A 13574-nucleotide genomic window follows, 5' to 3' on the forward strand; every position below is an offset into this window, starting at 1 on the left:
TAGGTGGAGGGAGGCAGAGACCAGGAGGCAGCGCACGCGAGGATGAAAAGCGCGGTTTCTGATTGGCTGCGAGGCATTTGGTACCCAATTCTGTAAAGTAGAACAGATTTAGCGAAGACGTAACCGGAAGTGGCACCTTCAAAATACGAGCGTGTTTGGTAAGGAAACAGCATTTCAGATAAAGCTCGCCCTCACCCTTGTAGTTTTCACGTGTTAATAATTGTAGATGTATTTTACAGTAAAATATAGACCCCGAAAGAGTTGGAAACGCTTCCAGTCACGACGTTGTGGTGTTTTATTTTGGCAGACGGCGGAAGCGCGTGTTGCATTGTGGCGGGCTTCACTGTGGTCCAGAGACCGAGGAGACGATGTGACTACAGCCTCCGTCGTGTGCCTCGTCGGCCCTCTGCTCGCTCCGCTGGTTTGTTTGTGTCCCTCCTGCCCTTTTACCGTCGACATGGAGCTCGGTGGAAACTAGCAGGCGCGCAGCTCCACGTCTTCAGCCTTACATCGGAGAATGATCCACCGGCAGGTTTTTTTATCCCAGGTAGGTGGCCCTCCATTGTTGCTATGTACCCGTCAGGTGATGAAGCGTCTTCGGTCAGTCTCAGCAGCGGCCCAGCGCTCGGTTCTGCCCGGAACATCGACTGACTCACTGGGGGTGGTCGGTAACAGGGTTAAGGTTAACTTAACCCACGACTGACGGGGAACATGGTTTCATTCTGCAATATGGAGCCCCGCGCATCACTGGAGTAAAATTGTCTCAACACGGTTCTCCCGTAGCATCATTATGTCGTTGCTAGCAAACCACATCACCTCTAAAAGTTGGCATTATCCGGGATAAAAAGGGTTAATTGAGTCACTGTGGGCTATTAAATGTGTGCCGAAACACAGAGTCGGGACAAATCTGAGAAAATCTCGAGTCATCTTTCATGTAAAAAATCCTCATCTGTCTCAGCAAAACACGCGACGTGAACGTAGTTAATTTTGTGAATGGTGTTTGGCGTGATGTATGGGCGCCGGAGACGTCAGGGCCATGCAGCTTCGCCCCAGTTCCTCCCGATTTGGGATGTACTACGAGCCCCAGAATGAGGAGAGGCTCCCCCCCCCTCTCCCCTTCCCCTCCCCTCCCTCTTTGTGTTGGAGGTTCCCATCCTCAAAATCCTCTTAAACACTGGAGCGGCACGGCACGGCTCTTGTTTCCTTTTGTCTCGTCTCTGTGGAGCTGTCATGAGTATCACCCTCACGTACTTGGCAGCAAATCACTTTTAATATCTGTGACTTTGGGTGACACATCACCAGTGATTGGGGGGGGGGGGGGGGGGTTGTCAGGTTGTCAGGACGGTGAGTAAATCATAACGTCCTTCAGCTGGTGAGCATCACACGTCACTGTCAACACACAGCATGTGACACTGTTTCTCCACATATGCAGTGTTTTCCTTTAAATGCCACAATCACACATCTTGTTAATATTTTAGGCCGTGTCCTGTTTGCATTTCAACAGAACGCATTAAAAAGCTGTGTGCATCGACTCGGCGCCGCCGACAACAGGGAGGGTAGACTGGGTTTGGTGGTTTCCTGTTCCACTCCATCCCCGGATGAATTCCCACTCTCTATTTTTAACCCTCTTATGAATATGCATGCTAATGTTCATTTGGTGCCAGTTAAGGACGACATCATCCAACGCGTGCAGAGAGGCCGTGGTTTTGGGGGTTTTCTGAGGATGTGGCGTGTTGTGTGTGTGGAGCGCTGCAGTGGTCGGCTAAGGTCCCACGAGGTGCGCTCAGGTAGCCTGTGAGGACTTTATCCTCCCGGGTGACTCCAAACAGAGGCTCACCTTTGACGTCGTCGCCATCATATGTGAATAGAACCTTTCACGCGTAAATCTGTTGGACTTTTAAACTAAATCATGACGCCCCGAGCTCTCTGTGCGTGAGATTTTTGTGCCGGTGCTGCCTTCTCTGCGTGCGTTGTTAAACTTGAGGAGAAGCAGCAATTTGACATTGACAAACACTGTTTTCTTTGAGTGACTCAGCCTCCTGCAGAGAAGATATGAGGCTGTGATAATTCCACCACGCTGGCCCTGATCAGACAGACGTAGACCGAGCTGACAGCGCTGTTTTTCTCGGTTAATCACGGACAAATCTGACTTTTCCTCTGACATTTACCAAAACACAAATCTAATCACAGTTTTAACACTATGGGCCTAAATGTTTTCCAATATGAAACCCACAGTCAGCCCACAGTGGCATATCAGAGATTTTTTTTTACAGAACAGAATGCAGAATGATGCTTGGAGTAATTCATAATTATTCAGTTTCCAGTATGTTTGCAGTTTGATGTCATTTCGGACAGTGAAGTTAATGGTTGAATTGTAAAATAAGCTGCATCCCTTACATCAGTGTCTTTGTCAGTGCATATAATAACCTTATTTGGAGGATCATTGTAAAAAAAAAAAGATGTCTGTATACACTATTTATGGAAGACTATTGACATCATTGGCCCCAAAAATCCAGTATTGCTTTAGGCTCCATTCTACAAATCCTTTGAGAAAGGAAAGAAAAAGAAGAACAGAGCTGTTTTCAGCAGTAAACTGCTTCGTGATGTAGTGTTGTGATGACAGGCTGAGATGGATGACGCAGCACGGCTTCATATACTGAGTGCACAGCTCCTAATGTCGTCACCGTTGTTGAAATGTACAGATCTTAGATTTTCCCCCAGCAAGAAGTGTTCTTTAATATTTGACAAAGGAACGGTTTCAGTGTGCCCGTGTAACTGGGTGGACTTTTCTTCCAGGTCTGCCTCAGTGACACCTGGCAAATGCTCACTGGTAAATCATTTGTTGCCAGAAAACAAGCACTGCAGAGACAACAGTTGGATTTTGTAAGATGCTGTCAGCATCACCCTCAGCTGCTCCAGAAAAGCTTTTTTTTTTTCAGGGAAAGAAGTGGTAGTCAGCTTAGAGAGTTTAGAATGGTTGGGATTTCACTAATGTTAGAATCTGGTCTGAATCCAGACATTTTCTACTACTTTCTGGCAGTGTTTTTTGCGAGAGGCCCTGTGGATATCTGCTGTAGTATGGGTGAACAAGCTCAACAGACACGTTTCAGTGAAGCGGCAGCCTTTACTGAACAAGAGAAAACACTCTGTGGTTCCATTCTCTGAAATAACGTTATGTGCCACATCTGTCTGATATGATTATATATATATATGCTTATATGACAGTTTATATAGCTGCAGGCAGCCCCACACCGTGCACACTGTAGTGTGATAGTGTGCACCACCTCTATACTGCAAGCGAACCACAGAACAGTCTGTTGAGAAGTTGCTCTGCTGCTGTTGAGACGTGACAGAGTCGTGTTACAGAGGAGGCTAGCTACTGTAAGCTTCTGGCTGCAGTCATCACACAGTGCTGTATATAGAATTTGTATTGATCCACAATACAGTGTGTCGGCCCGCGCAGAGACGGACAGGAGACCATCTGAAGCGCAGCGCGGCGGTCCAGCTGGGTGCTGGATGAGTGATGAAGTGTTACCAAGTGTTTTATGTTTAAATTCATTAACTGTTCTTCAACAGGGTCACAGAGATTTGATTTACGTCATCTCGGATGGATTATCATTATGGTTACGATAGCAATTTAGAATCATTGTGGATAATTTGGTCCCCTTAGAAGGAAATACTCACCAACTACTTTTTTTCCCGAAGATATCCTCTGTTTCATACTTGGAAATAGCACCCGCTGAGATTCGATTTGATTTATTTTAGATTACAGGTTCAGTATGTAAACATTTAAGCTGACTCTGTCCGGGCTGGGAGCTCAGAGCATCGGGAGGGGTTGGTGTTGTTTATCAGACTATCACATCTTTAGGTACAAACTGGCTATGGGCTAGCTGGTTAGCATGCCAACTTCAATAGATATCTCTGCGACACGATACATAGATGTCTTCAAAATGATGTTCAGACTGTTATTTCTTACTATTGTGTTGATCGTTTGCATTGATTTTTTATGTTTTGAACTAAAATTTGTATTGAGTCTGTTTTACTTGACTTTCTGCAGAGGTGGCCAAGGCTGAGATCAGGGGGAGGCACAGAACTATGTGTCTTTATTAGTCATGCCTGCAACATGTCTCTGGGATTGGACATGTCAATTTATGACTTTCTCCACCACTTTGGACCAGACTGAAATATCCCTGTGACGACTGGAGTGATTTCCGTTGACATCCTACATTTTTAGGATCCCTTAACTTTCCACAACATCATTTCTAAACTGTCTACTGTTGTCCAATATTTTAGTCAGGACTCTGATTACTGCAAATCCACTGGTGGGTATAAACCAATGCCAAATCTCCTTCTGTAGGCAGCAGTGACTGCTACATGGGGACCAAACTTGCTAGCTCTCTATTAGGAATTATTCTGAATGTAACGGGCCTCATGATGTGACATTGTAGCTGCCTGTGTTTAAGACAATACAGAAATAGCAGTGATGAGTTTGTCCATTTGAATGACTTGAGTCAAGAACTTGATGTATGTTTTAGTGAGTGTTGTCCACAGGGACGTGATCCTGCTCTTCCTCTGTCTCTGTCAGTATCCTCTCTCTCTCTCTCGGGTTTGTTCTCAGTTACTATAATTTAGCACCACTAACTGCTGGTCAGTAGCTCTCATGTAATTCTACTGGTTCCCCTAAAAGAGTTCAGTACTCAACCCTTATGCTGGCTTGTTTTTGAGGATTTTTTTTGTAGTTTCAGCTGCCATAGTTTACAAGGGAGTTCATTTGATATTGAATTAAATATAATCTATTATTAACATGATCTGTTTCTGTATGAATCAAACTGTTTTTCGCTGCCAGCAGCTGATGGGCTCCTCAGCTGCGTTGGTTGCTACCAGGCTGAGCACTGCATTAGTTAACAGTTTGGGGAGAGGGGTTCATATAAAGCTCTTTAAATGCAACTGCTTTTTTTTTTTTTTTGATAAATGAATCAATTTTCTGTGCATTGAGGTCTCATGTCTCGCTGGAGGCTGTATGTCTTGATACTGTATCAGGCCCCTGACACACCGTCTGTGGAAATGTTGACGGAAAGAAATCAGTTTCAAAGCAAAGCTAGCTTAGCTTTCAGCCACTTCCAAGCTCCTGCAACATAACTGGTTGATTACATCCCGGACATTTAATTGAATTTTTCCTGGCTCAATAAATGTGTCCAAGATGTGATGACATTTACGGTCTTATTGAGTATCAAAACAGTAACGTTGGCTTAAAAGTGTAATAATGCTAATGTTTGCTGTTGTCTCACAGGAGTTAAGGGGATTTATCAAGTAGGTTGTTTTAGTTCGAAATATGACCCAACGTCCCTCTGGATCTTCTGTTATTCAGTGTTAAATGATTTGGGCATTTTTTCTATATGATCATGAAAATTGGTATGATTCTATCCCAACACTAACTACACAATAGATGGGCTACCAATGATCCAAATATCTCAGCAGAACCTGTTCAGGGTAGGAGCCACCACTGGTAGCATGATTTCTTCGTTTTTTGGGGGGGGGATCTTTTTCATGAAACACCGACAGTGCATATCAGCTTTCACGTGAAGCGTTCGAGGGTGAAGGATTCACGAGGACAGCAATGATTAGATCATACAGCAGCGAGGAAAGGTTAACAGTAAGCGTGAGGAGTGGTCAGGAGATCATTAGTGAGCCACAGTGCTGGATCATTGCATGTCTCTACTGTTCTGCCTGCCGTACGTGTGTGCCGGAACTATGAATCCTGTCGTCTTGATCGCAATTACAGTGGTTAATTATGCGAGTGTCAGAACAAGTAGGAAGGACAACTGGGGAGATTTCCCTGGAGATTACAATGCGTGTCTGTTAGTGTAGATAGATAGGGCGCCATGCTAATATGGCGCTACACGTCTAATGAGGACTGTAGGGACCGAACATGAGTGCTGAACATGACTTTGTACAGTTCTTGTTTGTGCCTGTGCTCGTAGATATTTGCATACGAGTGCCAAATTGTGCACACAGCTGTGCCTACACAATTCCCACCTCCTCTCTTAGTAGTAGCTACAACAGCAGCACTGCTGGAGTCTGTCATAAGTTGGCTGATGGGACACATTAATGCTGGTCACTCGGTCGCAGTAAGCTATTACAGAAGGGACAATTAGAAAATATGAGCATCAGGGAAAAGATCACTTGAGTTTGATCGTGTCTAGGATTGTAGCCGTTGCTACTCAGCAGCCGACTCTCAAATCAAAGATGTCAGACCGTCCTTGAGCACACCGACAAGAAGAGAGTGCGTTGTATTTTATGTGCGGACAGAAGTCAGAGCAAGGTCATAAAAATCTGACAGTCTAGCTGTGTTGTTTGATAGGATCTGAGGATGTTTTCTACGGTTAACCCGATCAGCTCACTGGCATAAGACTGAAATGGTGAAGAGCAGGGTAACAAGGTGATTTGTCATTATGCAACACATGGTTGAAAAACAAAATGAGAGTCTGTGCTAAGACTCAATAATGGGGATTGCTCAATTGCCCATGGCAAGTAAAAACAGAACTCCACAAATCATTTGTTTTCAGAGCGGAGCCATCCCCCTTCCCTCGCTGGTGAGAGTTGTATATGTGCTGTTCCTATCAGATGTTTGTGAGAAAATGGCGGCGGGGGAAGGCGTTTATGAGCTGAAGCCCAGGGAATCATTTCAGTTCTACTATAAACACATGTTTTGGTGGGTGGCGTGGTTGCTTCATATCTGTAACACACTATCCTTGTTCTGACTCATTTACTTAAAAAAAAGATTGAACATGACAATTAACTTTAACCTATATGTATTGTGTTTTGTGTGAAGAAATTAGAATAATTCATGTTTTACCTTGTTTTTACCCGCTCCTGGACTTCCGTAGATTTCTTACCCACTTGTGCCACCAGACAAACATAACGGTGAACCTGTATAGCAGTTTAGACCACATTCTATCATCAGCTAAAAACCAAAACATTGAGGTAACATTGAGCGTTTACATATCGAAGCTTCATTTGTGAACCACAGTGGCAGCGATGCATTGAAGGCGGTGACGGTATCTGCCGTTACCGCAACCCTGATCAACACATTTGATGCCTCTCCGTATGAATGGTCGGCCACATGATTCGGTTATTTTAATGTCAGCGCTTTAAACCCTCTTGTGTATTTCGGGATGACAGACGGCAGCTGTGTTCCCTTTTTAATCTCTGATATTAGCCAGCGTTGCTTATCCACCAGGACTGTTGTTGGGAAAACAATAACTGGATGAATGAAGGGCCACGCTTTATTCTGCCATCTGTATTTATTCTACCACTATGATGGAACAAATACAGTGTTACGGACCACTTTCTCAAAAGGCTGCCGTCTTGTACAGCAGTGTGGTATTTTATTAATGCATTTCAGAGATCAGAACGCTGCTGTTTGCTTTGTATTAAAGTACAACGTACATCTAACAGCCAGTGTAGTATTGATGAATGCAGCCAGCGTCATGTCTTTCCTTCAGAGGTGAAACGCATTCACTGAAGGACATGACGCCATATTCCTGCTAATATGTTCTTCCTTTGCAGGCATGTGACCATCCGTAGATGCACATGAACGCCCGATGAAATGTGTTAACATCATTGGCTCTGTTCTGATGTTACATGTGTTCATCGCTGTGTGTCTTCTGTTCTCCCATCTGTCTGTGTGGAGGTCACGGCGTCTTTGTCTGTCTTGTGTCGGTCCATCGGTTGCCTCTGCTCCTCCTCAATAATTCATCTTTTTATCTGACAAAGATGAAGTATGAAAGTATGATGATGCTGTTTTGTTTTGTTTTTGTTTTTTTTTGTGTTCCCGTCTAACATGAGTGCACACGGATGCCATACTTGATTTCACCTGCTGCATTCACTGCCTCTGCTTTTTGTTTCTGGTTTGTAACCCACCGCCCTTCTCCTCCCACTTCCCTCAGGTTTTGGTCTGCTTTGGGTTGACTGGTCATTATGCTGATGCAGCTCTGTAGTATCAAGGTCAGTGCCCCCCCCCCCACCCGCCACCACCATCACTTCACCATGTTCTCCATTTGCCTGCTTATCAGTACTCATCACCCAGTTTATCTGCAGGAATATGGGATTTAGAAAGCTTGCGACACTATATATATTTATGGACAGTGTAGGCTTACTCAGTAATGGTGCTGTCTTACGTTAACATTCGTATTATCGTACAAATCGCACTGTGCGTGCGGAAAACCTTTATTCGTCACTAACTGCACAAAGTGTTTGAGCATTTAGACCGATGCGTCAAGGCTGGCTGAGTGGTGCCCTGCAGCTCCTTTCTAACTGGAGCATCCTCTGATCCGATCTGAGATCCCAGGATGGAAAACTCTCCATCACATTTGGACCTGCTGGCCATAACAGGGCCCACGCTCAACAGACACCGGACTCTTAGTGGATCATGCCGCACCTTTAAACCGCATTTACAGCCGTTGAGAGGTTCAGAAATGTTCCTTCGATGAACTGAATCCTGGCCAACGCAGTTTCTTCAAAGTAGGACCACTGACCAAGAAACTGAACCTTTTCATCCACCATGCTGTAAGAACTGAATCTCCCTATTGTTCTGTGCTGTTATGGTGGATACTATTGTGTTAAGATGATTCTGCTTTTCTGTCCACTTAAATTCAGAAAATGAGAACAACAGAAATGCATTATTTTTGTTGTACTGTCAGTTGTCTCTGTTGACGCGTTTCTGGTCCGGTCTTGTATTTCAAGTTGTTTCAGAATCATCCAACAATAACTCTGACACAACCTCGACAAAATTACAACACCTAGCAAGCTTTCCACACCAAAAACACTAATGTGTTTGTGTTAAAAGAATAGAGTGCTTACAGAGGCAAATAACGTTCTTGTAGACTAACCCTGAAGTTAGCGTCACCCTGGTTTACTCAACAAAAGCCTGTGGGATTTCTCAATTGGATTTTGGATTATCGCAGAAAATGAATTCTGTGTTTGAAATTTACATATATAATCTTCATAGATGAGCACCACTTTCATGATTTTGGAAGTGTAAGTGAAGCTAATTCAGAAGCTAATGCAAATGCTAATTCATCATAGTCACGTGATTTTAACATCACCGCAACTAAGATTCGTAGAACACTATACTATACACACTTTACTATAAATTGATCCATCTGCAAGTTGGGATAATATCAACTAAAGTCTGCCTGTAGGGACGATTAATGTACTCAGCAACTTCTGTCGTCTCATTTAGCACGTTAGCGGCCGACTTTTTAAAGACACAGAAATGCTTCGAATTACGGGAATATTTGAGGCATTTAACCAAAAAAGGACCCGTTAACTTTGAGATGAGGTGCAAAAATATTTTGATATTTTACGTGTTAGGGTTCCAGTGATTTTTAATGGATCTATATCACACAGAAATAAACCAAAGCAGGCTACTGTATCCGCTGAAATGATTGTTTTAGCCATAGTTAGCCAGTTAACACTAACTCAGTTTGCTAAAAACTCTTCAGTTGGCCTTTTAATATTTACATGAGGTTCTTTTCTAAGTGCTACATCGTAACATGTTACAGGAGACTAGTTCGAACACATAACTACATGAAGGTTCTCAAATCTGCATATGAAGGCTACGATGTAATAGTAAAGGCTGAAGCACATGTTCTGTAGATTTAAGCAAGAGGGCAAATTTAATGCTTTCTTTAACAGATTTGGCTGTGAAGTGTAATCCAGTCCTGAACCAGGATTTAACCTCTAATCCCTAAATATCATGTGGCTAGCTAAATATAAGTAATTATGGTCTTTGGCTTTTGCAGTAACACAAGGCAGAGTCTTCTGTCTTTATGTTGTCCTGTAAATATCTTGTCAGCTTGCGAACCTTAGTGCAGACAAGCATGCAACTAAATCTATTTCTTACACTTTCACTCTTCTATTTTGGGTTTTGGATATTCAATAAAACAACACCCTTCAAGTCATTAAGAGTATCTGTCTATCTACAGCTCCATGCACAGTGCTGCAGTATGTGCAGCGATTCAAACTCTTGACAGATCTTCCTGCTGGGTTGCTGTTGTTAAGCTATGACTGGACAATCGATGTTAAGGAGATCCCCATCAGTTTCCACCCTGTGTGGAAAAGGCAAAATGAAAACCACTTTGTAGAGAGGACGTTACAATACAAATTAGGGCTGGGTATCACCAGGTACCTCGCGATACGATACTATCACGATATTTTGCCCACGATAACGATAATATCACGATACAGCGATTCTGCGATAATCGATATATTGCAAAAAATTTCATCCACGATACATCACGATATTGTGTCACTGAAGAAATTCAGAATTTATTGACTGCACTGAATCCATTTCACAGGAATTACAAAACATTGTCAATTTCACATGAATGACAGCCAAGTAAACAAAGAGCATACTGCACAGTGACTGTTCTTAACACACATACTGACTACTATCATTATCTATCATTAAATATCTATATGTGTGGTTTTCAGAGCTACTTAAACCATTTTTTTAATTTTATTTGGTTGTATACCTATGTTTGAATAAAGATAAAGCAGTCCTCCGAAGAGGGGTGGAGGTGGTGGGCCGAAAAAAAAAAATAAAGTAAATAAACATTTTTAAATATCGATATTTGGCACCAGTGTATCGATAACGTACCTCAAGACAAAATATCGCGATATATCGTAGAATCGATATTTTGGCACACCCTTAATACAAATACGCTGAATGTCTTTTGCTGAAAAAGTTCAAATGGTGTTTAATATACTGACATTTTGTAGGTTTCTTACCTTTGAGCTTACCTGTAAAACTTTGTAGTATTGTGTTGAATAAATTGAAAGGATATGCACCATTAAGTATGTTAACCAGTCGAAAATCAGCTTTCGAGAAAGGTCAATTAAAAAATCCTGCACAATTTAAAATGTCTATTCAGACTGTAATGTCAAAGGATCAATATAGCAGAGGTACACTTACCTCATCAGGTAACATTAATGTTTCTCCTTGCAATAAAAGGGAAACATTCAAAACTGACAAATTAACAATAATAAACAACTGGATCATTTGGATTTACGTTTCATTCCTCCCTCATACTTAACATCCATTCCACTTGAGTGACCACTTGGGCCTACCAACAGGCCTGGGCTAGTTGTCTTTAAAGCAAACAAACTTTTGGATGTTGTAAAGTGTGATGTACTAACAGTTGCTGAAATCTCCATCTTCTCCCTCAATGTGAAGAGTCATGTCAGTATCTCTCATCACCACAATGTCTCTTATCTGATTTAATGACGGTCCTCTACCCATTTAATCTTTTGTGTGCATTGGTCCAAAAGATGTGTTGACGCATGTCTGTTCCCCGTGTGTTTTTGTACGGTCAGAGTGATTTGCCAAACGATTTCTCTGCCAGTGGGTGTGAATGCTGTCTTTTCTGGCTCTTAATTTAGAAATGATCATCGTTTTTTCATTCCGTGGTATGAGTAGTTCACATAGCTACATCTCCATTTGATGTTGTCATTATGCGTTTCAAACCTTTTACCCTCAAAGCATCAAATACAGGCAGCAGTGTCACTGTGAGTGTCTGGAAATTATACTGCAATCGGATGATAGGCCTTTCTAAGTACACGGTGACAGTGATGTCCCGGTGGATCAGCACAGGGTATCAGTTTGATGGACGTATATCCCTTTAAACATTTATCACTTAAAAACTCATGGTGTCATATTTCCAGTGCATGAGAGATTAATTTATTAGCATGTGTTTCAAATATTGTAAATAAGAGCAGTACATTTAAGAGACAAGAAGCAGACTTTATAGGTCCAACAACAGTATGTACACCTGAATAGGCCGGAAGGACGGAAAGATGTCAACTATTACCAGCATGTCAGCTACTGATATCATGAACCATCATGACAGACCTTCTCCTGCAATACATCAGCCTCCAGACAAACCAGACAAACTAATATCTACTTCCAGCTGATGACACAAATCTGATGAGCAACAAACTCCGCCAAGGACGTCATGTTTTCACCCGTCTGCTGGTCGGTTGGTATGTCAGCAGGATTACATAAAACCTACAGAACAGATTTCCACAAAACTTGGGTCTTGGCCCAGAATAGACCGCATTAACTTTGGTGCAGATCCAGATTAGGAGACAGATCAGTGATAAAAATATATAATTATGACTAAATATTAAGGATAATCCATAAATACTGCATGTTAAAATCAAGATCTTACTTTACAAAGGATGCACTGAACAAACATAACGGTGAACCTGTATAGCAGTTCTATCATCAGACCAAATTCTATCATCAGTTAAAAACCAAAACATTGAGGTAAGCTACCTGCAGAGTTTACATATCGAAGCTTCAGTTTGTGAAGCGATGAAGTGAAGGCAGTGACGGTATCTGCCATTTGCAGCCCAGGATACATCACCACTGTTTTTTCTCAGGAAAAAAAAAACAGTTGCGGTGTACAATGAAACCAGGAGTGTGTGGACATGAGATGTACTAATTCTCAATATACTTACTCTTTAACCTATGATGGCCTGACACTGAGTCGTAAAAAATCTGCTTAGAACAAAATGTAACTCTTTGTTGGTCTAAAAGCGTTTTGCTGTGCATTGTGTTGTAGAACTTGTACCAGAATCGGTTCCTGGGCCTGGCGGCCATGGCCTCCCCGACCCGCAGCAGCCAGACCCGCCAGCGCTGTAAGGATGCGGTTCGTCACAGCTACGGCCCAGAGAGCTACGCTGTGAATGGTCTGAACCAGGAGGCCTTCATGCTGGGGCTGTCGCGGTCGACCAGCGACACTGATCTGGTGTCTCCGGACGCTCGCTCCACCCTCACCATCAGCTCCTCCCACTACACCATCGGCCAGTCCGAAGACCTGGTGATCACGTGGGACATCAAGGAGGAAGTGGATGCCGGAGACTGGATCGGAATGTATCTCATTGGTAAGTGAGATAAGACATGATGACGTTGAATGTTTTATTATAACAAGTTGAATATTAATCATCTCAGCTTATATTTACTCCCCTTAACCAACATGTCTGATGTTTGTTCCATCATCTTAACTCCTCCACAATGGAGCCAGCAACATCTTGACATTCACCCTCACACATTGTATTTCTGCTACACAGAGTCATAATGTAAATACCTAAAACACTTTGCAGTATTGGAAATATTGAGAGAATTATGGAGGGTTGGAGTATTAGTGTGGTTTCATCAGGTTAGTCTCTCCTCCCAGATGAGGCGTTGTCTGAGAACTTTCTGGACTATAAGAACCGCGGCATCAACGGCTCTCACAAAGGACAGATCGTCTGGAAAGTCGACTGCAGCTCCCACTTCAGTGACTGTAAGTAATTCAAACTCCCGTTTCTGAAACAGTTACAGTTTTTCAGCCAGTTATAGCAGTGATCTACAGCCTTTCACATCAGTGCCTGCATATTCATAAGCCATTAGAAACTAAACTGCCTGTGCCCTACTACTTAATTTACAGTCGAATTGTCTTCAGAAATATGGAGACATTCACTCACTCTGCTTAAAGGTGCTGGACAGTAAATGTTGTAATGATGAA

The 13574-nt window shown here is 42.7% G+C and overlaps 1 protein-coding gene across 3 annotated transcripts in view; it reads left to right on the forward strand.

Moving 5' to 3' along the window:
- The first annotated feature begins 338 nt into the window (after nt 1-338).
- Nucleotides 339-13574, forward strand: part of LOC115570202 (E3 ubiquitin-protein ligase HECW1) — a 67260-nt gene continuing 54024 nt past the window's right edge. For 2 of the 3 annotated variants that reach the window (XM_030398598.1, XM_030398601.1), the window contains exons 1-3: nt 339-547; nt 12630-12951; nt 13245-13352. In XM_030398598.1, coding sequence (XP_030254458.1) covers nt 518-547; nt 12630-12951; nt 13245-13352 — 460 coding nt within the window. In that variant the 5' untranslated portion in view covers nt 339-517. Of the gene's footprint in view, nt 548-7949; nt 8008-12629; nt 12952-13244; nt 13353-13574 lie in introns of all 3 variants that reach the window. The other variant, XM_030398600.1, reaches the window with a different exon arrangement.

The sequence above is a fragment of the Sparus aurata genome, chromosome 19, assembly GCF_900880675.1.
Source record: "Sparus aurata chromosome 19, fSpaAur1.1, whole genome shotgun sequence".
In the NCBI taxonomy this organism is placed as follows: domain Eukaryota; kingdom Metazoa; phylum Chordata; class Actinopteri; order Spariformes; family Sparidae; genus Sparus; species Sparus aurata.